Here is a 24,589-nt window from a genome sequence, read left to right as displayed (position 1 = left end):
CATAGGGCAAATTAAAAAAAGTTTTTCTAAGTCATACTTTGGTTACTTTTTTGAAACATTCCCCAACAATATTTTCAATTTGTTGAAGGCCTCTGAACAAGGAAAATTTATTTTATTTGTTACCAACCAAGAATGTCTAGAATTTTTTTTATTTTTTAAATAAGATAGCACTTTGGTTTTTTTTTTTTTTTTTTTTTTTTTTGTTTTTTGGTAGTTGTTGGCGCATCGACTTCTGTGGCCATATTGCACCTCCCAAGGTTTTTGCAGTACTTTGATCCAAGCCCGAGGCGGGAATCGAACCCGCAACCTTTGGGTTGCCGGGCAGGTACTTTACTAGCACTTTGGTTGCACATGCAAAAAGGTTTACTCTTACCTGTTGTTGATGGTAATTTCATATTGTCACTTTTTGAACTTTTTCTTCTATAAAATGGAACTTGCTTCCCACCTTAGAAGCATTATTCAGGCTGATTATCAAATAAAATTTGAGTCTGCTTGAATAATAAAGACAAATCTGCTGAAGTTAGCTTATCATTTGATAGTTGCCAAGCCTTCCTGTCTAACATTTTAAACATGAAAAGATTATAAAACTTTTTTTGTTCCCAAGTTAACAGCAAATCATATAGAAATAAGAGTTGAACTTTCAACAGAACAAGTTGAAATTTGTGGTTATGATCCAGGATTACTAAAAGCAATACAGACCAAAGACGAAATGCGGAGTTCAGGAGACTGCAATCGCCTGAATGCAGGAAGGAAAAATTTCAGATCGAGAGGTCTAAAAGGTAAAGTTATATTAGAATATATATTTTTTGACTATAAGACATGACAACCCTCCAGCTAATTGTAAGAGTAATTTTGGAATACCCTCATGTGAATCTCTAATCCCACCCCACCAGATAATTCATTAAAGGGACAATGAAGCTGGCAAAGCAAAAGTTATTGCAACTATGACAAATGTGGTTGTGAGAAAAAAAAAATTAAAAGAAACATTTTGCAATTATAGAATCAACAGGAAAAAAGTCAATAAATAATCACTCATTATTTTGAAAAATTCAATGTGTAATCTAATTTTTTTTTTATTTAACCTTTTATATTTTAAAAAATAAAACAATTTTTCTGTAGTTCTTTATAATACAATTGAATCATTTTCAAGCTCTTGGTGAAACGGTTGTTTGCAACCTACATTTATAAATTTGCAAGTTCCAATCACAATTACCAATTCTGTAAAAATAAATCAGTGTTCCTAATTTTTTGAATTAAAAAAAAATTGTATTGATTTTGAATTGTATTTGATGTGTATCATTAATAAAAATTATTAGTGATTATGAGGATGAAGTTATGAGAATAAATTCAGCTTGTACAGCTTCAAAATTATTCAAGTAATTTTGAATATATCTTCCAAAACCAAGGTGTTGCATACTAAACTTTGTCCTGATAAAAAATGTAGGACCTGCACTATAAAATGAGCACTGGAAGAATGGCATTATTGACAGTGAAATAATATTGCTCCTTCTGTAAGGTACTATCCACAAATATGTATTATTACTGTATAGTAATAATTTGGTCAAAAAATATCTGACTGAGAAGTTGCCATGTAAAGTAACAAATCCAAGATTACATCATGAAAACTTAGAGGTATCACCAGCCACATTATTATCATATGAGAACCAAAATAGTTTATTTTCTAACCTGGTTTTGGTGAAATCAATCAATTTTTGATTCCCCTTCCTTAATTTTTTTCTTTCTGTTCCCCCTGCCATTTATAAGGGAATTTTATAAATCACTAAATACATTGAACATGTTTCATAATAACTGGATAAGGATTTTAAAATCCCTAATGAGTTGTTACATGACTGTAGCTGATGACATACACATTGCATAATAATTACTGTTACTGAATCTTTTATATATTTGTTGTTACATAAGTATCATATAAGTAGGACTGTGACAAGTCATATTTTAATACATTTATTATAAGGTATAGTTGGCCTCTGAGCAGGTCAAAAATTCATCTGCTTATCCATATTGGGAAGCATTCAAAGACTTAATCTTGGAAGCTACTAGGCTTTTTATACTGAATAAGGAATATTGTTCAAGGGTTAGGCCTAAATAGAGGTCAGATGAACTAATGAGACATATGGCAGAGAAGAAAAATGCATGGGATACGTGTAAATTAACAAGTGACATGGAAGCCTATGAGCGATATAAGCTGGTTTGTAACCAAGTCACAAAGGAAGTTGGGCAGGCAAAGGCAGATTACGAGAAATCTTTGGCAAAGGATACAAAGAAAAACAGCAAAGAGTTCTTTACTTATGTAAACTCTAGAAAGAAGGGGATGAATCAGATTGGTCCACTTGATATCGATGGTTCAACTGTTGATGATCCTGCTGAGGTAGCTAACAAACTAAATGAGTATTTTGAATCTATATTCACACAGAGTTTTTCAGGGAAAAACTCTATGTGTGAATAGAGTTTTTCAGAGGTGAATTAAACTCTGGCAGTGAGCTAGATGATTTTTGTAATAACTGAGAGAAAGTGGAGGAGAAATTGTTGAAGATAAACATAAGAAAGGCACCTGTGGTGGATGAGATTTATCCAGTTATATTAAAGGAGGCAGCAAAGGAAGTAAGCAAACCTTTAGCCATAATTATGAGAGCTTCCTTGGACTCGGGAGATACCCATGGCCTGGAGATGTGCAAATGTGACCCCAATTCACAAAGGAGTATCAAAGGCTGACACGAGTAATTACAGACTTGTTAGTTTGACTTCTGTTCCAGGGAAATTAAAGGATCATCTGGTTAAAGATGATCCTTCTTTAATTTCCCTGGAGGCACTGGTTAAAGAAGCACTGCAGGATCATCTAGACAAGACTTCAGTTATAGCTCGGACACAGCATGGGTATGTTATTGATGTGGTCACAAAGGAACTGGATGTGGTCACAAAGGAACTGGATGCAAATAATAATTTTGATATCATATATTTGGATCTTAGAAAGGCTTTTGATACTGTTGCACAAATTGGAGCAGCGTGGCATTGGAGGCAAATTGCTGCTATGGATAAAGGGATGGTTGAGTGGGAGAAGACAGAGTGGTAATCAATGGACACTGTTCTCTGTGAACTAATGTTATTAGTGGAGTCCCCCAGGGTTCAGTGTTGGGTCCATTGTTGTTTTCTGTATTTATTAATGATATTGATGATGGTATATCAGACTTAATGTCCAAGTTTGCAGAAAATACGAAGGTCAGCAGGGTTGTTAATGACAGTACGCTGCTGCAACAGGATCTAGACAAGTTGAGCAGATGGGCTGAGAGGTGGCAACTGAAGTTTAACATTGACAAATGTAAAGTACTGCATATCGGAAGCAGTAACCCCAGAGTAACGTATTAACTGTGTGGTACTACACTGACAGTGGTAGAGAATGAAAGGACCTGGCATAATTGTGCAGGCAGATATGAAGTTTTCTGAGCAGTGCAGACAGTCTGCAAGAGTTGCTTGGTTGGTTGTTGGGTTTTATTGGCGCATTAGCAACTAAGGCTATAATGTGCCAAAACCAGGTGATATATAAAAATTTAAATTTCACTGACCTAATTACTTAGGTCACCATGTCAAGATATAAAATAACAAAGGTATAAAATGTAGAAAAGATAAATCAATAAAGAAATAACAATAACATGTAAATTTTAAATACAAGTAAAAACCTTTATTGATTTAAAATAGCTAAAAACAGCAGACACATTGTCATTGTTGGATAAAATCTGACTGAGTGTATACGGCTCAGTCAGATGATTAAAAGCGGTAAAACGGATATTGCTAAAATCTGGACAGTCAATTAAAATGTGTCTGATTGATAAAATTGTGCCACCTGCAAGAGTAGCTCATGGTGTCTTGTCAATGATATACAGAAATTTTTCTAGCAGGGATAAGGAGGTGATTATCCCCTTGCATAAGACAATGGTCAGGCCACACCTTGAGTACTGTATACAGGTCTGGAGGCCTGATTTCAAGAAGGATGTAGAGCTGTTGGAACAAGTACAGAGAAGGGCAACAAGGTTAGTGAATGGAACAAAGGGTTGCTCTTATGAAGAAAGGCTTAAATTTTACAAATTACAGTGTCTGGAGACTAGGCACCAGAGATGATCTGATTGAGTTGTATAAAGCCTTGAATGGTTTGAGCATTCTCAATGCTGATGGGATTCTTCCTCTTGTCCAGATTAACAAGGATAGGCGCATAAATTCAAATTGAGGAAAGTTGTATAATAGATGTGCAGAAATTTGCCTTTAGCCAGTAGGTGGTTGATTGCTGGAACAAACTTCCATCTGTCGTTGTGCAAGTTGATAGCTTAAATATATTCAAGGCAGAACTAGACAAACATTTGGAGCGAGTGGATGGGTGAAATGAGAAGAGTTTTTTTTTTTTTGGCTGATGGTATATAAGCGTGCTTTCTTGCATAATGTGCCTTTACTAATGCTAAAATGTTATTATTATATTGTCTTCCCACTTTGCTTGTTCCTAATCTCTAAGCAAATTCACTGTACCTCCTCCCAGCAGTGCAGCATACAGCCTTACTACTACTAATAATAATCATGTATCCAGCTTGTTCTTCAGGGATAGCAGGATTAGGAGACCTTGAATTCCTCCCCATGCAACTGCTGCAGTGATCAGTGTGTTATTTTCCATGGGAGCATATGTTCAGAAGCTATGGTTACCTGACCTCTGCCTGAGATCAGGTAACCATAGCCTTGATTGATGATTACTTTAAAAATTCCTCCGGTCATTAATGGGAATCAAGCCGAGAATTTTAAATGAGTAGTAGATGGCAATGTATCATGCTGACCAAGCTACCACAGAGGATTGCAGCCTTATTATTACCAAGAAACCTTACTGGGTTAAGAAAAACTATAATGTCAAATAGTTCATTTAACTAAGAGATATAATATTTGGTTGGTTATCATGATTACCAAGTAAACAACCAAGTCTTTATCATGATTTCCAGTTAGTGTGCCTCTCAAAATATTGGGTGGTGGTTCTCTGGACTTCTACAAGGATTTATTCTCTTCTGCCCATCTGAAAAGACAACTTGAGACAAACTAAAATTTTTTTTGGATCAATCAGCAGGCATTTTTATGTGTTACAGACCATCAGCATTTGTTGTTTTGAAGCATTGGCATTTTGAGATGTCTGAAGCATTGGCATTTCAAACCTTTCAGTGTTTTTACTATGTTAGTATTATGACTTTTGGGAATTTGTTGCATTCAGCAACTTCTAAAGGAAGACAGTTTGATTTCCTGCCTTCAAAAGTTGCTGAATGCAATGATTATATATGGCAAATGTTTTTCTTTTACTTGACCTAATTCTGTAGACTGCTTTCAATCCAAGTTCTCTGTGATAACTCCAGAAAAACATTTCCCATCAGTTAGATTCATGTATGTAGCAACTCAAACATTTAAACATGATCACATATTTTAACCTATGATAAATAAAATAATATTGGCAATTCTAACACTAGGCTTGGCTTATTTGAGGATTGTGGTCATCAGTAGCTGAGTCTAGAGAGGAATCTGTCCCTTCAATCAAACGTATTCATTTCCTAGTTAACCTACTTGACAATTGCTGAATGCAGTAAATATAAATGTAAATATGTAGATGTTTCAGTTGGGCATAAGGCTACGTCAACATGACATCAGAATTCTTTAGTACTGCAGCAGCTGTAACTGGATATTTCATATTAATCATTAAATTTTCATTTTGGTTCAAATGAATAATTGTGTTTTTGTTGAACATACTTCAGTAGTAAAGTTTTAATTTGTAATTTGTATAAATTTTTTTTAATATAGTAGTGGTAGCTTAGGCCCTATCTCCAAATGCCTTGTTCAAATTTCATCAGGTCCTTACTCACAGAAACATTTGCACCTATCCTGAAGGTTCAAGAAAAAAGACAATCAACTCAGCTAATTTTAAGATGTCAGAAATAAGCATTATTTCTGACATAATGCAAAAATCTTAAATAATTAAATAAAATGTGCAATTGTGTAGATCTTTGGAAGTATTCATTCCTGTAGCAAATTAAACTATAACTTGGCATGAATTAAAATACTTTATTAAAATTTCATAATATCCTGTACATTTCCACAATAACAGATCCAACTGAAATATCAACAAATATATCAAGAGTTCTTATACAAAATTGTATTGTACTATAAAGCTTTTTTTTTTAATTTATCAAACAGGTAGCAGCCAGAAAACATATAAAACTTCTATATAAAAACTCTGCGATCTAATATGAGGCAATAAGAAATCCTATACAAAATGACTCTGAAAGAATAAGGGGGGAAATAACAGTAGTGCATGCTAATTTTATAAACATTATCAAGAAAGTTAATATCAAATAAAACTGATATATAAAATAACAAATACCACACCAGCAAACAATCCTCCGTATTTCTTCAAAAGAAAAATTGGTAGATGCTTTTTTTTTTTTTTCCCACTTGAATGATTTTAAAAATATCACAACAAGGTTGTGTTTAAAAATTGTTCAAAATAAAATTTATTAAATTTTTAAATGGATACATAGCCTTTTAATAAAGAATGTTACTTTTCAGTTAAAGGAATAAATGTTTTGTGCATTTTACTTGGCTTAGTAGAGAGAGAGAGAGAGAGAGAGACAGACAGGAAGCACTAATTTATAAATTTATCCAATCTAATCTAAGATATTCAATTTTTTTTTAATTTTATGGATATCAAATTACTATCTTAAAAGAATACAAATTCTCTTATGCAAAAAATTGCACAGTACAGTAGAGCAATATTTGCAAATTTGTTACCATTTTCAAATAAACTGCACTGGTTTTCAGTCATCAAAATAGATTTAGTATTTAAGTTTATAATGCAGGCATTGATTTTTATTTTTCCTAGTTAATAACAGAAGCACTACAAAACTAAAATATATTTATAATAGCAATATTTCAGTTAATTCTTAAAAAAAAAAACATCTATATATACATAAAGTAATATTTTTGGCTCTTTTGTATAATGTAATTTTATACAATATCCCACTGCAAGCAAAACAATAGTTTCTAAAACTTCACACCTTATATAGCTAAAACAGAATTAACAAAGTGCTACTTAATTTCCACAGCAAATGTGAAACAGTTTTGCAGACCATTAATGAATTAAAATATTAGAAAAGAAAATAGACTTTTACTAGGCTTACTTAGTAAATTATTGATGCACTGATATAACATTTTCCAGTCAGTTAAAACGAAATAAACCCCATCCTGTTAATAGCATTAAACTGAAATAACTGTGAAATTATTGGTATTCATGCCCAATATCAACTGGAATTCTCAAAATGTTAAGACATCTCAAAACATAATCACAATTTAGATAATTAATCTGAAATAAATCTCTGATCTCAAATATAGCCATAATTTAAAGCATGAAAAGTGTAAATGAAAAATTTCACCAACCATTTTTTTTTTTTTTTTTTTAACAACCAACAATTTGTTAAGGGGGGTATGATTACTGTGCTTGGTAATCTTACTCCTTACCCTTTACAGAGAAAGCTATTGGTAAATGTCCACCAAAATGACTTAAATTTGAAAATAAAAATCTCTCTTAAAGAGATTTCAATGTGAATTTTAGTTTTCCTTCATTATTGGTTTGACTTTCAATCTTTATTATCATTAATTCATTTGTTACTGAAGAAGTTTGGCCATAAAAAAAATAAAAGAAAATTTTGGAATTTAAGCCTGTTGCATATAATTATTAAGTAATATAAAACATGAATTTAAAATTAGCAGCTTTTTTTTTTATCATCAAACCACTGAGTCCACATGGGTTTTTTTCAGTTTTGCCTGCTGACAGTGAAGATAATACCCACATGTGGGCATTAATAAACAAGTTATAAAAACATATCTAACGTGCAGGTGTAAAGCACATCAGGGGAAGGGGTTATTGTGTTCATAATAGATTGAAAATAAAGGTAGCTCAAAAACTGAACAATTTTGAATAATTTCATGCCTTTATTATGAGCATAATGCTATCATGCCTGATAAATAATTAAAAAATATATATTCACTGTTTTAAAGCAGGAAGAATACCATTAAAACCTGCTAAAAGGTGGAATATTTGATTATGATAACTGGATGCTTTATATGAAAACACAACTGGTCTATGTTTTCATATAATGTAAAAAAAAAAAAAAATCTAATGGTCCAGTCTCAAGTAGCCAGAGAAATATCTCATCAAAGTGAAATTTCCAGACTGCTTTCTACCATATGATACTGATCTCTGCTCTGCAACAGCTGCACAATGGTTTGTCTCAGTTCACTATAAATAAAAAAATAAATTAAAAAAAAGTACCTTCCTCCTCTAAGATACATTCATATCATTTATTAGTAGTAAAATAGATGCCCTAATACTAAAGCTGTTCTGGCAGGTAAATAAATGACAAAAACACTTCTCAATAAGGAAGAGCTATTTAAAGTAGTTCAATACTGAGGAAGCTCACTGTAAAAGTGTTGCACATGATGTCATTATCAAAATCAATGCCATTATCAAGATTTTAGTTTTCTTAGCTGAAGCCTATGCAGCAAATGAACGATGTCTCCTGTTATTAATGCATTTGTATATACATTAATATACAGATAACCCCTGTATAACACGGTTTCGCTCTAACACAATTGATAAACTGCAGCAATCCTTCACAGTACTTATATAACATGGTTTTGCTCTAACACGGTTAGAGAATTTGGTAAAGTGCGTAAATAACAGGGTATTTTTGAGCTTTTGTGTGGGGGAAACCCTGCTATTATTATGTTGGATGTAATTTTTCAACATTTCCACTCTTTGAATCACTGCTGTTGACTCGCTAGTCAAAAAAATTATTGATAAAATCCCTGTATTTTATTTTGTTGGGAAATCCCTGTGTTACATTCTGTGCTATTGAACTTGTGGACAAATCTAGATTTCAAAGTTTTATTACTATTGGATAGCACACCAGGCCATCCAAAAGATTTGTCATCCAAACGTTGAAGTTATGTTCCTACCACCACAGTTGTACTAGGTTAATACAACTTCTTTCATTCAGGCATTATATCCACCTTTAAAACTCATTACATCAGAAAATCGTTACAATAAATATTGGAAAAAATTAATTCCGAATCTATTGAAGTAATGGAGGCATGGAAACATTTCTCAATTGTGGACTGTATCAGAATCAGCTTTATCACTGAAAGAAGTAAAACCATCAATGTTAAATGCGTGTTGGAAAAATGTATGGTCAAAGTCAGTTCATTCAGGAAATATGGTTGAACCAGCAGAAAACTGAATCCATGCGATAGTAGCACTTGCTACGTTGGTAGGGGGGGAAAAGTTTTGATGATGTGACTACTGAAGCCCTCGTGGGTAGCACAGTTGATAGAATTGCCCTCCTCCCCACATCGGGTGGAAAAGACCTGAGTTCAAATCCCATCAATGATAGGAGGAATTTTTATGGGTCTTTTTCACAACATGGCTGAGTCAGGTGAGGATAGCAAGGTTTTTTCTCCTGGAATCTTGGGTTTTTCGTCCAGCAAAACAGAAAATCGACCTCAGGACATGCAATTTATAGACAATATACAGAGAGTAACATGGCCTTAGTCGCCTATGCTCCTAAAAAAATAATAATAAAAAAGATATAATTACTGAAGACGTTCAAGAATTACTGGTAAAAAAAGAGGCTGGCGAAGCAGATTTGGTGGAAATGGCATCGGAGGTAAAGCTAAATCAATTCAGAGGATGATAGTGGAGATGAAAATTCTAAACTTCCAAATTTTACACTAAAAAGCATATGGGAAGGCATAAAGTTAGCCGAACAATTAGAACCTTATTTCTTGAATGAAAGGAGCCCAAAGTTCAAAAGGGAGATTCAAAAATGCTTAGTTCTATACAATAAAATTCACAAAGATTTATCACGCAACAGCAAACAAACCCAGATTACTGATTTTTTAAAGAGATAGAAGATACACGAAATCTAGAATGGTGTATTTTTGTTAATGAAATAGTGTATTTTTTTTTAGCTTTTGGTTCGTAACCCCCCCTCCCCTTTTGTACTTTTTCTTAGTCCCGTATAACACAGTTTCACACAACACAACATTTTATAGGAACCTAACTACTGTGTTATACGAGGGTTACCTGTATATTGTGAAATACAATGTACAACGATATACAGCAAAATAGCAATGCAGATCTTGGATGTATTTATAAATTAGTACTTCCCAGTTAAATAATATATCTTTTTAACTGACTGTGATTAAAAATTATCAATGATTAAGTTCTAAAATATTTAAGCATAAAAGTTAGTTGACCACTAGGCAAAAAGAACTCCTATAATTAAATTTGTACTTCAAAGATACTTTTTCTACCACTGCTTACATATCGAATTTATATAGAGATCCAAACAAAAGCTCTTATTTCATTATTCACACTTGTCAGCTCATTAATATCTTATATAATATAAATCCATCGAACCAAAACTATAAACATTCTTAATACACATATGCTAATCATACACAACAACAACAACTCACGCAGAATTGCATTATGAACAATATTTAAACAATGTACGGAATTGATATTACAACTGTAGACAGAAGATGGGGGAGAACATTATCATCACAAATGTTTGGAGCATACCAATAGATACTGATTATACAACACATTCAAGAAATATTACGAAACAATGAAAAAACCATCTGAGCATTCTTTTCTCGAACAATGCAAACAAACATATACAAATATTTAAAATACCAGTATGTTCATAAGATGGTAAAAATAAATATGAATATGATTATTTTGCAATATTTTTTATTTCAGTTTACTTAAATATAAAATTACGGCAAAAGTTTTATTATTTTTTTTGTTATAACTATCACTTTACTTTAAGAATAATTAAACTTATTTTCAAAGGCATTTTAAAAAATGCTACTTTTCTCAAAAATAAAGATAATTTGCTTGATTTCCCAATAATTTTTTTAGTTTATAACCTCTTGCAGTAACCTCTGCAGCTTTTTAAAATAACAAATCTGAATTTGAATGAGAGATTATTTTTCATAAAATAACAGCTTTGACAAGTTTATCATTAATAAAGCACTTATCAATATTTATAAATTATTTTAATTTCACTTTGAAGTATCCTGTAGACTGTGCAGTAACATAATGATAAACAGAAGTGGCTGAATACATATTTATCTTTTGCTATTTAAAAATGGTGATATATCATAAATACAAGTATCCAAAAGGTTAGCATCATATTGAAAATAGCACAAAAAAAGTCATTTGAGCTTGGTGGATGCAGCTATGCAAAATCCACATAATCCACATTGTAATAATAAGGTTTTTATGTATTATAGATTATTTCACTAAACCAGAGATTCCCAAAGTGTGGGGGATGTGGTGTCCCTTGGGGGGGATGCAATTTTTTTTTTTTTTTTTTTTGGTGTATTGTTTGTATGAAGCACTTTAATGAAATGTGGACAAATTTTTTTTTTTTTTTTTTTTCTTTTTAACTCTGCCTGGTTGATGTTTATTTGCTACAGTATAGCTGAATCCAAACTGTGAGAGCCTTGGCAGTTTTAGGAATTGTCAAATCTGTTTATTTGCACTTGCTCTGAAAGGTGGGGATGCGAAATTCACAAAATATTTTAAGGGGCACAGGTATAAAAGCTTGGGGACCTCTGCATTAAACCATCACAGATTTATTTTTTATTTTCAGAAAACATACTTTCTCACTTACAACCCGTATACATATGTAATGTAGGCTGAAACAGGCAAAATTACTTGTCATTTCAGTAGTATTTATTTAAATAATCAAGAAGATGCATCACTGCACCTTACATATAGCACTAATCTTGATTATATTTATAATCAAGATTAGTGAATAAAATATATTTTACTTCAATGCTGATGTGGTATTGTGTATGCACATACAAAGTTAATGGACCCTGTTTTCTTTAGAGATGTAATTTCTTTGGTATCCTTGTGTCTGAAGGAACACGAAGCTACCCTGATATGTGTCAGAAATATGTATTTTTACACCTTTTATCTTATTATACTTACAATCATAATCACGAATGCCATCTACCAGCTAAGGTAGCCTTCTTTCATGCTCAGAATGTTAAAGAGCAGCCAAGTACATCTAATGTTTACAGCTGGTGCAAAGTAGTTATAACTAACTCAGGTTTTCACCCCCCACCCATTCAATATACAGTCAAATTTGGTTACAGCATCATTGAGGAGACCACATTATTCCTTGACATTATTATTGTTAACCCTAATGTTCTATGTTTCTATCAATAGAATGTTTTTAATTCAGAAGAGAAGTAACAATGTAATATTATCCTATTCTTAGTGAAGAAAAACATGCTGGAGAAGCAGTTATACAGTCACTTGAAGAAAGCTGTTAGGAATGTTTATGGCAAATTAGTGGCTGCTCTGTCCAGTGAAGTGCATGTATGAGTTTTGAAATTGTGGCATTAATGGCATCTCAATAGCTTCATCATATAGAGTGGGGAAATACCTCAAAAGGAAAGGCAAACTGTTAACACCATTAAGGAAGCTGCCAAAACCAACTGCCATTAGCTAGCAAGGTGATTTTGTGAAATCAGCAATATGTAAAAAGTCCATGCATACTTTTTTCACAATGAAATGTTCTACTATAAACCACTTGCTGATAACGACAACTTACCCATATTCTTACAAGCAACAATGCATCATTAACTGTATGATCTCATCTTTGTACAATATGATAATACCTTTTGTGTTTAATAAGAGTTATACAAAAAAAATTAAGTATCTGAGACACATCATAATACAGTGGACTGGTATTTACAACACCAATCAACACTGAATAAATGTTTTATACATTCTATTGGAAAGTATGATGTTATGGCAGAGGTATGCAATTTTGAAACGACATTGAAACTAAGGTAAAACAGCACAATTTATATGGAAATTTTTAAGTTAGCTTAATCGCAATGTCACAATGTTTTTTTTTTTGTTATTTCCAAGGCTGCTATAACCAAGTTTGACTGTATTTCTATAATGTAGAAGTTGGGTGAGATATAATTTCAATCTCAAGACATAATTTAGATATGCTTAAGTAGTTCATAATGAAAGTATTCCGTTCATATAGTATATACTGCTTGGAATTTTAGTGTAACACTATGTATTACAAATGGATTGATATGAGATCCAGATCTGGTATAAAAAGTAGTAACATAAATGTCCCCTACTGCAATTCATACATACAGTAAACTCCCAATTAACTAGAAAGGGAAGGAGGCACAGAGAAATGTTGTTGTTTTGAAGACTGTTGGCATATCAGCTACTGTGGTTATAATGCATCAAATTCATGGGATAATTATAAATTTCAATGGGGGAAGAAATGAATTCTGCTGCTACAATGCTTGTCTGTCAATAATACACACAAAGAGTGAACAAAAGATCGTTAGGCAGCTCAATTAGATTTAAAATAAATAAATGCTTTTCCATAAATAGAATATTAGTAAATTAATAAGAGGAGTTTACCTCAATATAGTAACGTGGAACACTTCCGTATGATACCCTCCAGAAATTAAAACGGAAAAAACGAAAAAATCGACAACTTACCGGTCCATTAAAGTAAAATATAAATAATTAAAGTAAAATATAAATAATTAAATAATCAATTTAACACAATTCAAAATCAATTCAAAACGATTAAAATTCAAATTAATGCAATTAAAAGAATAACGAAAATATTCAAAACGATCTTCCTTCCTGAAGCTGACAATGCTTTTCGACCGACTGTCGTGATCACAGGAATGAAAATCACCGAATCAGGCTAAACCTGCAACTTAAATAGTGATTATGTGTCTTCGCGCATGCGCGTAAAGGTCCACGCATCGGAGATCAAATATGGCCGCCGAACATTAACAGAATTCTCGTGTAATTTAATTTCAATGGTTTCTGCAATTAATAGTCGCGTATAATTACGTTGAACGTTAAGTATTTTGGCCTCGTTAAATAAAAAAGTATGTTTTTCGTTAATGGCATGAAAGGCTAATTCTGACGCTGCTGACCGAGAAGCACGAACTGAGGCTTCGTGTTGATTTACACGGATATTAAGAGAAAACCGCGTCGAACCCTGATAAGACGAGTCGCAATCACCGCAAGAAATGCTGTATACTAGATCATTAATTTGTGTTGCGAACGCGGACAGAACCGAGCGATTGTTCAGTATAGTGTGTAACTTCCGTATAGGCCTAGCTATAATTTTAAATTCGGTATCTTTAAAGAATCTGTTAAGCTGTTTGTGCCACTGTTCAACGTATGGGACAGAAATAAAGTATTTTTTGATATTACTATTGTTGATTGGTGCAGTATTTTGTATCCTATCCTTAGCTTGTACCCTAATTCGATTTATTGTGTTAATGGGATAACCCCTGTTCAAGAATCTGCTAGTTAATATTTGTATTTCTGAGTCCAAAGCAGAATCCGTCGTTGAATATTTATAGGCATTTAGAAATTGATTAAAGATAATCGATCTTTTGTAGGTGAACGGGTGGTAGCTATTATAATGTAGAAGCATACCGGTGTTTGTGGGTTTTCGATAGATGCTAAATTGTATTTTGTTCGAGTCCCGGGTAAGCGTGAAATTTAGAAAGTTTAATGATTTAGTATCCGTATCTTCCCTTTCCAATGTAAATTTGAGTCTAGAATGAATATTATTAAACGAATGTAAAATGTCTTGGATAGTACTACTATCGGTAATAACTAGAACATCGTCTAAATACCTCCCATAGTATGTGATACGGGGACGAAAAGGTGTCAAATGTATCTGCTCAATCGTTGAGAGATAGATCTCTGACATTAAGCCACTCAGGCTCAAACCCATTGGTAATCCAAAAATTTGTTTGTACACCTTGTCACGAAAGGTGATGTAGTTAGCCTCAACTAATAGTTTAATTAAGTGAAAAATTTCCTTAATAGGCAGCTTCGTATAATTAATCGGTGTCGAGTTTTTATTTAACATATCCCAAATAATATCTAATGTGTATTCAACGTTTACATTCGTATATAATGAGGTAACATCTAATGAGAATAAATTGTCATTGTCGCCGAGTCTACAGTCTTTAAGATTATTAAATAATGTATCGTAATTTTTAATCCCAAATTGTATAACCTGTCTAAAAGGTTTTATAATGTTATATACATATGTGGCTAAGGCTGAAAATGCCGAGTTCCTGTAGGAAACAATAGGTCGAATCGGAAATCCAGGCTTGTGTAATTTTACCTGACCAAAAAGTGCAGGAATATTGTATGTTCTGGACTTCAATTCCTTCAACTGAACCATAGTAATGTAGTCGTTTTTACGATATGTGGTTAATGTTTTATTGTATTGATTTACCAAATTGGTAAACAGTGTCGGGTCCACTTCACGATAAGTGGAGGTATCAGACACTACTGAATCTAACTTATTAATATAATCATGTTTATCTAGTATTACCACTGTGTCTCCTTTATCTGCCCTCTGTATAATAATGTCCTTATTTTCTCGAAGTTCTCGTAAAGCTGAACTGTCATGTGTATTCAATTTAGGAAGTCGCGTTTTTTTTATGTTATTCACTACTTGGTTAACTTGTTGAATAAATACATCTTTTTGTGGAACATTACGAAGTCCAAATTCAATATCAATTACGCATTGTTTTTTTGGCAGCTTTCGAGGTGGTAAATTATAATTTAATCCTTTGGATAAAAGTGAAATCTGGTCCTGCGATAGTGTACACGAGGAAAGATTTGTAACCTGTTGATATGTCGGTTCGTTGGATACTGGGTGAGGGGGTGTTCGTGAACTAGCCGACATATTCTGTGGTAGTGCGTTATGTGTCTGTGGGGGGGGATGTCACCCAACTCGTGTGAACTTGGTCGCAAGCTCGCGACAATGTGTTAGAATTCGCATGAACGTGTCTAGAACTATTCGATAATGTTTGCAACTTATTAACGTGTCTGTTTTTTATCTCTGAGGCTTGTGCTTCCCGTCGCAAATCTATGGAGGTCTTCAATACAGACCAATCGTTCGGATGTAGATAATTTTTTAATTTTTTAATTTATCGCGAAGCTTCCTAACCTGGGAAAGGTATTTTTGTTTATCCGAATATCGAGATTTTAAGGCAAGCTTAACAATATTACGTGATGTCGCCAGTGATAGTTGTTTTATGCCTGAAATTTTTTGATTTAAATTCACCCTGGCAAACTTCGGAACGATGTTGTTTTGAAGGCAATATTTTAGGAAAGAAATATGGTAACTTTGGGCCGAGTACCTTAGTGTAGATTTAATGTAATTTTGTACCAAGCCATTCAAAAAATCTCCCATAATTGTGTGTATCGATTGTATACTACTGGAGAGACAGGAAGTGAATGAAATAGTCAATAAGAGTTTGGAAATTAATTAGAAAGTATGAATCAGAGCTGTAATACTCAATATGTTCTACGTTGATAATAATATTAGTAAATTAATAAGAGGAGTTAAACTCCTCTTATTAATTTACTAATATTATTATCAACGTAGAACATATTGAGTATTACAGCTCTGATTCATACTTTATAAATAGAATATATAAATTTCCAACTTCATTGTCCTAGTATTTTGTTACAACTTTATTGTAATCATATACTAGCACAACAGTTAACATTAGGCCTAAAATGAAGGCAGTCAAACTGGCATCATTAACACTGTACTGAAAACAGGAGCATTCAAGAAATCATCATCATGTTGGGTGTGCAACAGATGGATTGTGTGACTGGTTAGTTGCCTTAGGGATTTTTTTTTTGGTATGCTGACTGTAACATGTCATGGAATTTGTTGTGAGAGGATGAAGTGGTGGTCATTGTCATAAATAACTCATCACTAACCACTTAGAGGATTTTTCAACAGAATGGTCTATCACAAAGCACAGTATAATGAATGCTAAACACTGGATTTGCATCTGTATCATACAAATTGTATACTCGTATAAAATCATAAGACAGCAATCTCTATGAAATTTTTTCTTTAAATGACTTCTACAACTGACAGAAAAAAGATATGATCCCACATTTATAAAATGTGTATTATGGTCTGATGAGACAATTCACCAGAAATGGGATAAAAAAATCTCCACAATCTGCATATGTGAGCTGTAAATAATTGGAAGTCATCAAACATTCCACAGCAAAGAATTAGTACTAATGTTTGAGCCAAACTTGTAAATACCAGTCTTACTGGCTTTCAACTGCAGATCATTTCTGCAGATCATTTCAACTCATTTCTCCCTATGAAGTTATTCCTCTAAATGGGCATGCTTGTATGTGATCTCAGTATGATGGTGCGCCTGTACAATGCATGCTAAATATGTAAAGAGCTTAATATTCACCAAAAGAGACAGTATATACCACTGCAATCAGTTGTGTTGACCTAACCAATTGCATTCAAATCACTGCTGTTCAAAAATAAGGAGACCATTTTGAACATCTTGTGATTTTTTGCATTGCATTAAATAACATGAAATAAAAAGTAGCTATTAAACGTTAGCAATTAATTAATTTAATTATATTCTGATTAGTTTAGATGTTGAAGTTTGAATGTTACTGAACCAAAATTCGCCGACCGGGCTAGCCAGGTGAGTAAAGTGCCTATCTGGCAACCCAAAGGTCATGGGTTCGAATCCCACCTCGGGCTTGGATCAGAGTAAAATGCAAAAACTTTGGGAGGTGCATTATGGCCACAGAAGCTGATGCGCCAACAACTAACAAAAAAAAAAAAAAAAAATTGAAATTGTGCCCTAAAAGCACAATTTCAAAAGTTCTTACTAAACAAAATGTCAGTGTAGATTAAATACACTCATTGTAGAATCTCCAAAAATCCATTACTGTAATTCTCATCATTACTGATGTTATGATATGAAGTTTTACTTTGTTCAAACGGTGATTATTTTGGATGTATTCATTATAATGCAATAAAGCTTCAGTACCATCAAGGGCATTGCAATTCCACATTTGCTAAAAGATTTGAGGTTTCTAGAAAAAAGGAGGGTTTTATTAATCTTTATCTTGAGGATAAATGAAGAGTTCTGGTGATACATACATATCAATAGAATAAGCCCTCTGTCGGATATGCCAAACAACAGCAATATATGATCTGATCTTTTTAGATTAAAAAGAAAATCATTGCATATGCCAAATATACCTTTGGATGATGAAATAGAATTTCAGGCAACATTTTACAGGGGGGAAAAAATGCATCTTACAGACTGGAGTAAATACATTAAAATACTATATCATACTGTCCTGCACTGTATATTTTCCCCTAATGTTGATGCAGCCAAGTATATACTGTTAGTATATGTGCAATTTCATAACCCTCCAGTAATTTAATGTATGGTTTCGCATACCTGCAATAAATTTGCTGGGCAATGGAAAAAAAAAAAAAAAAAAAACTAATTCTGCAATCAATTTTAAAAATCACACATGGATAATCTGTAAATCAAGTAATCTGCACTCAGATAATTGGGAGTTTACTGTAGATTAAATTATCAAGTTCAGGTGATTTTTTTCGGTATAATGTTTATTAATTATGCATTCTGGATATATAAAGAAATTAACTGCCTTTTATATGTAATATTGTGAAAATGATTGAGAGTAGTCTGTCAGACAAGATTACATTTATCAAAATACTCAAAACACTTCACCTGTGTAAAGTTTAGAATAGATTTATTACTAATAAAATTTAACAATCATATTTTGCAGATGTTTTTATCTCTGCTTCTTCTGCAAAATATACGATTGTTAGGTTCTATTACTAATAATAGATTCTAACCTTTACACAGGTGTAAAGGTTAGAAGCTTTCAAGTATTTTGATCAAGATAACTTGTGCAAAATGTTGTTTAAACACCATATAAGATTACATTTGCAAAGCTGTAAAGCTTAATAGCCACTTAGCCAATGGAAAAACAATGCTGAGTTTTAATGAGTCATTTTTCTTATCCATTCTCTTTTAAATCACACAGGCACCATGGTTCAATTTGTCTTCATACTATTAGAGTTTTTTTAAATGTGGCTAGAACTACTTACATTTTGAAAACACCAACTGTTCCGGGGAACAATTAAAGCAGAAATTTTTGCCACTGGGAGCTTCTGGATTGGTAACAAGGCAGCAGGCCACAAGGCAACAGTGTATGTTTGTAAATTGCACATGCTCTAAAACAGATTTGTCTGTTTGCAGAATGAAAACACCTAGGAAAAAATCACAAAACAATCACTAGTCTTCACCTGAGACTAGCTAACTCAACTAGGCTTCAAAAGATCACATTTAAGTTCTCTGTAGCACTGACAGAATTTAAGCCTTAAGACTTTTTCAACAAGCGTTAAGTATCATAACAGTGTGATTGGATGTTTTCTACCAATAAACATTTTATTCATGAAAAAACATCCAATCACACTGCACCTTGCCAAAAATATAGCATTTCATTTAAACAGACTAATTGGGAACTCAGATTTCAATTCACCTCTTTCTCTGCACGTATAATCATCAAAAATCAGTCAACTTTTATATCAGATTATAAATTTCATCCACAAGAAACTGATGCATTATGTTTCAAAGTCCAATATGTGCCATCTACATCACTGGAAGCCCACAATAAACTACTTATTCTCTGACAATGTATATAAATATGCATTGCAGAAAATAGTTTAAGGACAAAAACAAATAAATAAAAATAACTTTGAGCAAAATCACATGGGAAATAGTTTTTTTATTATATCATTCTTAAAAGGAAAGACCAATTATACCATCTGAAAAATAACATTACTGAAGGAAAAGTGTAAAAATAGGGTGTGGTATATTAAATAAGATTCAGCTGTATATTTTTCTCCCTTTTGTTCTCTCTGTGGGAGAAAACTTGTAAAACAAAAATAAATAAATAAAAACACCTCAACAATAAAAAATTTCACAACACAAAACATTTATATATAAAATACCTAGTAATTTAAGAAATGCTTCTGCACAATTTAAAGAGTTCATTTTTCTCATCATTTACACCATTTTTTGAGTATTATTTTATCTTTCCCTAGGAAGTTATAAAAGTTCTACAAAAGATATGTCTTTGTGTTCTTCTAAATCTTAGAAAAATACCTAAAACAAATATCTGCACTGAAATGCTGCAGTTGCTTTTCCACATTTCTCTGTGTAATAATTGCAGATGAAATGTAAACAAAAAACAGGACTATATTCTTCATTATACTGGATTTATGTGGAATGTATATAAAACAATTCTTTGTAAAAATCTTCAGGACTGTACAAAATGATTACATAATTTTGGCAAAGAAGTAATCTACTCAAGAAAGGTCATTAGCTTGTCTAACAATGGTCTAATTTCCAACAATATGGAAAAATCAACATGATTCATGACCTACTGCAAATACAAACCTGACACACAAGACAAATCTTCATGTACTGTGTCAATACTTTTGGGAAGCACAGAGGTGATCTTTACTGTTGACATTCAGAAAATTACACAAGCTGCAGACTATGGAGAAAAAACAAAAATAGTCATATTCCAAATTTAATGTATTAAAAAATATTTAAAAAAATAACTTTTTCCTTTTTCTGTTTTCAGCTTACTATTAAAAGTTTATATAACTTGTTTAGTTTCTATGACAAGTTCATTCAAATAGTTTATAAACTCAGAATTTCTAGGCTACAAAGCCTCAAGCTACAAAAAATTTTTAAACTAATGTACAAGTTAGTGAATTTGTATCATGTCTGTATATAGCAAAATTATCTGAAGTAAACAAAGTTGTGTCAGAGTTTTCATATGAAATGTTTTGAAATGATGCCTTATACCTTGTTTGCTTCAGATAATTTTAGCTACATATGGATGATGCACATGCACTAACTTGTACATTAGTAAATAGTTTATATTATTCGTTTCCTCTGACTCTAATTATAAATTAGGATCAGAAAAATCAGCATTCCTATTACATTTAAGTCACAAAAAAAGTCTATTAGTAAATCAAGTGGGAGGCACTACTTTTAATATTAAATATTTTTTTTTTGATATTGAGAAAGCATTTAATACTGATTTCAAAGACCAATTTACCATGAACTTCCTGAACACATATATAAACCGATGAGCCAAAACATTATGACCAGTGAGTCGTTATGCAAATCGAAGCAACTGCAGGTGAACTACGGCACATGCATGGGTTGGGACACAGTTTAAAAAACACCTGATACTGAGCTCCGTTAATCAGTGTTACTCTTGTTCTTCATATGGGAAAGGCAGCAGACTTAAGCAAGTTTGACAAAGGCCAAATTGTAATGGCCAGACAACTGGGTCAGAGCATATCCGAAACAGCATGGCTGGTGAGGTGCTCGCGGTCAGCCGTGGTTAGTACCTACTGAAAGTAGTCAGAGGAGGGAAAACCCACGAATCACAAGCGAGGTGTTGGACGACCACGGCTCATCGATGCTCAAGGTGAGTGAAGGCTCTCCTGGATGGTACGTGGCAACAGAAGAGCGACTATGGTGCAACTCGCCGGTAATGCTGGTGACGGGAGCAATGTGTCACAACACACAGTAGATCGAACCATGCTGAAAATGGGGCTGCATAGCTGCAGGCCACTCCTGCTCTGAGTGCCCATGCTAACCACAGTTCACCGACAACAGTGCCTACAATGGGCACACGAGCATTGAAACCGGACCTGGAGTGATTGGAAGAAGGTTGTCTGGTCTGATGAATCACGTTTCCTGTTGCAATGTGTGGACAGCCGGGTAAGTGTGCATCATTTATCTGGGGAAGTGATGGTGCCTAGATGCACTGTGGGATGAAAACAAGGGTGGCGGCGGTGTTGTGCTTTGGGCAGTGTTCTGCTGGGATACCCTGGATCCAGTCATCCATGTTCTGGGCACTCTGACGTCTACCACCTACCTAACCATCACTGCTGACTAGGTACACCCTTTTCATGGCAACGGTCTTCCCCACTGGCAGTGCCATCTTTCAGCAGGATAATGCACCATGCCGCACCACCTGGATTATTCAAGACTGGTTCACAGAACATGAAGACTTCCAGGTATTGCCCTGGCCTCCAAATTCCCCAGACAGCAATCCCATTGAGCATCTGTGGTTTGTGTTGGAACAGCAACTCTAATCTGCAGCATCTGAACCACGGACTTTACAGGAGTTAAAGGATCTGCTGGTTACGTGTTAGTACCAGATACCCCAAGACACATTTAGAAATCTTGTAGCGTCCATGCCTCGCCGGATACGAGCTGTTTTTGCTGCACGAGGAGGACCAACATCATATTAGGTAGGTGGCCATAATGTTTTGGCTCATCAGTGTATGTTCTTACTTATATGTTCTTGCTGTTTTCTTTGTTCATTTAGTAATCAAACTTCTTTATAATGAAATTTAATTTTCTCGTTTTAATTTGGTTTCATATTGTGACAACTTTTCCAATTCTATAGCCTTGGTATGTTTTCGTGCTTATACTCCCCTTGCTAGTGAATTTATGTAATACAATATTACATTACTGGTAAAAAAACAATAAACAAAGAAGTATTATTGTAATATTTCCTTGGTGTACGAAGTGTTGATTTTGCAAATCCAAATTTAAGTGAAGACAATGATGTGTTGTTTTAAAGGAGTGCCTTACAGAGTAGCATATTTTAAGGATATGCCATAAAAGTATTATTTCGAAGTAAATTCACTTTTTTTGCTACTCTAGAATTGAAAACAATTCATATATGATTGTCAAGAGGTTATTCAATTGTTATAATTTTCCAAAATAATTTAAATGAAATACCAACTGACTGTTAATGTGATCAAAGCTTCCTTTGGTAGAAGTCCTGTTCTAATGCAATGTTCTGTATTTTTCTGGAATTTTTGTAGACCCCTTGTATGCAATAATTTTAGTTACAATTGACCAAATGGTTTCACATTCCTCCCCAGTTGGTTATATCTTTTCCCTGACTTAACTGAACAGAACAGAACAGTCTTTTATCCTGTAAATTCAGGAATCACCACCAAATCTGTCCTGATTAGGATTAGGAAAAGATAAGATTCAATAAGAAATCCAGAAATGCTGGAAATTATTAAGTACCTCTTCTGTGTTTAACTTACTTTATGTAATACTTTTGAATTGCAATAAAATTCACTTAAACAAATCATGTAATTTAATCAGTGTTATTCATGTTTAATTAAATACATGCTTGATTAAAATGTATAAAAATAAGGAAGGTTCTCATAAAAATCATAAAAGACATATCTTTCATAATTTTAAAAAACAAAGTCATGTAAGTTGACATGAATGATAGCACTGTCCTCTTGAAATTTCCTTTTCTACAGATATGATAATTCAGTTTGGGCAATAAATAATAGTTTTAAGATCCCATATCAGGTGAATGAAAGGATGCATTTGAATTTACATTAAATTAACTTGTTTTCTTTTCCTTCTCCAGGTCACTCTCTCTCAGTACCTTCAAAGCACAGCTCTTGTATATAACAGTTTCCTGTAATTATTTGTCCATTTGGATGAGAGTTAACCATAACAATTCCTTCAAAATTCCAAAATATTTCTTTGAAGTGGATAAAGGAGTATGTCCTGATTGTTTGCTTTGAAATTTTGACTATAAAATTTAAAACTTGACTAAGAAATTTTTGGTTTGTCATTGCTTGTGACAGGATAATTTTCAGAATTAGAAGACAGATCGATTCAAAGCAATGAACCCAAGTGTTACCGTGGATAAGAAGCCTGCTGATAAAATCCTTTATATACAATTTAAAAGTTTTCAAATGTCGGAATGTGACATAACATCTTATGTCCATCCCCTCAAATTTCCTTACATCTATTCTACAACTATCCTTCCTCAATTTAAATTCATACTCCCCTTTTATGTTTGTTGTCTGCACAAGAGGAAGAATGCCATGACCATTTAGCTTACTATCCATTCAAAAGCATTAAACACCTCAATCAGATCTCCTTACATGTACCTAATTTCCAGACTGCAATTTGCAGAACTAAGTCTTTCTCAGTAAGAGGACTCTTTTGTTCCTCTCACTAATCTCTGCTCCTGCTCCAACGGATCTGCATCCTTCCTAAAATGAGGCTTCCAGACCTGCATGCAGTGCTCAAGATATGGCCTAACCACTGCCTTATACAGCAGAATAATGACTTTATTATCCCTGCTGGCAAAATTCCTGTGTATCATTGACAAAACCATTGAGCTGTCCTAGCAGTGCATCTGTACTACTCAGAGAACTTCATGTCTAAATAATGCACAATTATCCCCAGGGTTTTTTCATTTTTCACTACCTTCAGTGTGTACCATACATTTAGTATATTATTCTAGGATTACTGCTACCCATATGCTATACCCTACATTTTTCAACATTAACTTCAATTGCCACTTCTCAGCCCATCTGCCTAATATGTCTAGGCCTTGTTGCAGTAGTAAGCCTTGATTCTTGTCATGACTGCAGTCAATCTTCACATCATTTGAAAACTTAGACATTTAGCCTGATATGACTTTGTC

The 24,589-nt window shown here is 33.3% G+C and overlaps 1 protein-coding gene across 2 annotated transcripts in view; it reads right to left on the bottom strand.

Moving 5' to 3' along the window:
* Positions 1-8,219: 8,219 nt before the first annotated feature.
* LOC150081261 (X-linked retinitis pigmentosa GTPase regulator-like) overlaps positions 8,220-24,589 on the bottom strand; it is a 104,486-nt gene continuing 88,116 nt past the window's right edge. The window contains exons 18-19 of one of the 2 annotated variants that reach the window (XR_016547257.1): positions 20,482-20,581; positions 8,220-8,326 (exon numbers count right to left, since the gene is read on the bottom strand). Coding sequence is in view for 1 of the 2 variants with exons in the window: in XM_090378992.1 (XP_090235118.1) it covers positions 20,558-20,581 (24 nt within the window). In the remaining variant the exon portion in view is untranslated. Of the gene's footprint in view, positions 8,327-20,422; positions 20,582-24,589 lie in introns of those variants that run through there. The other variant, XM_090378992.1, reaches the window with a different exon arrangement.

This window comes from Mastigoproctus giganteus, chromosome 8 (assembly GCF_048544385.1).
Source record: "Mastigoproctus giganteus isolate SK-2022 chromosome 8, ASM4854438v1, whole genome shotgun sequence".
NCBI lineage: Eukaryota > Metazoa > Arthropoda > Arachnida > Uropygi > Thelyphonidae > Mastigoproctus > Mastigoproctus giganteus.
This window is presented reverse-complemented; position numbering and strand designations above follow the sequence as displayed.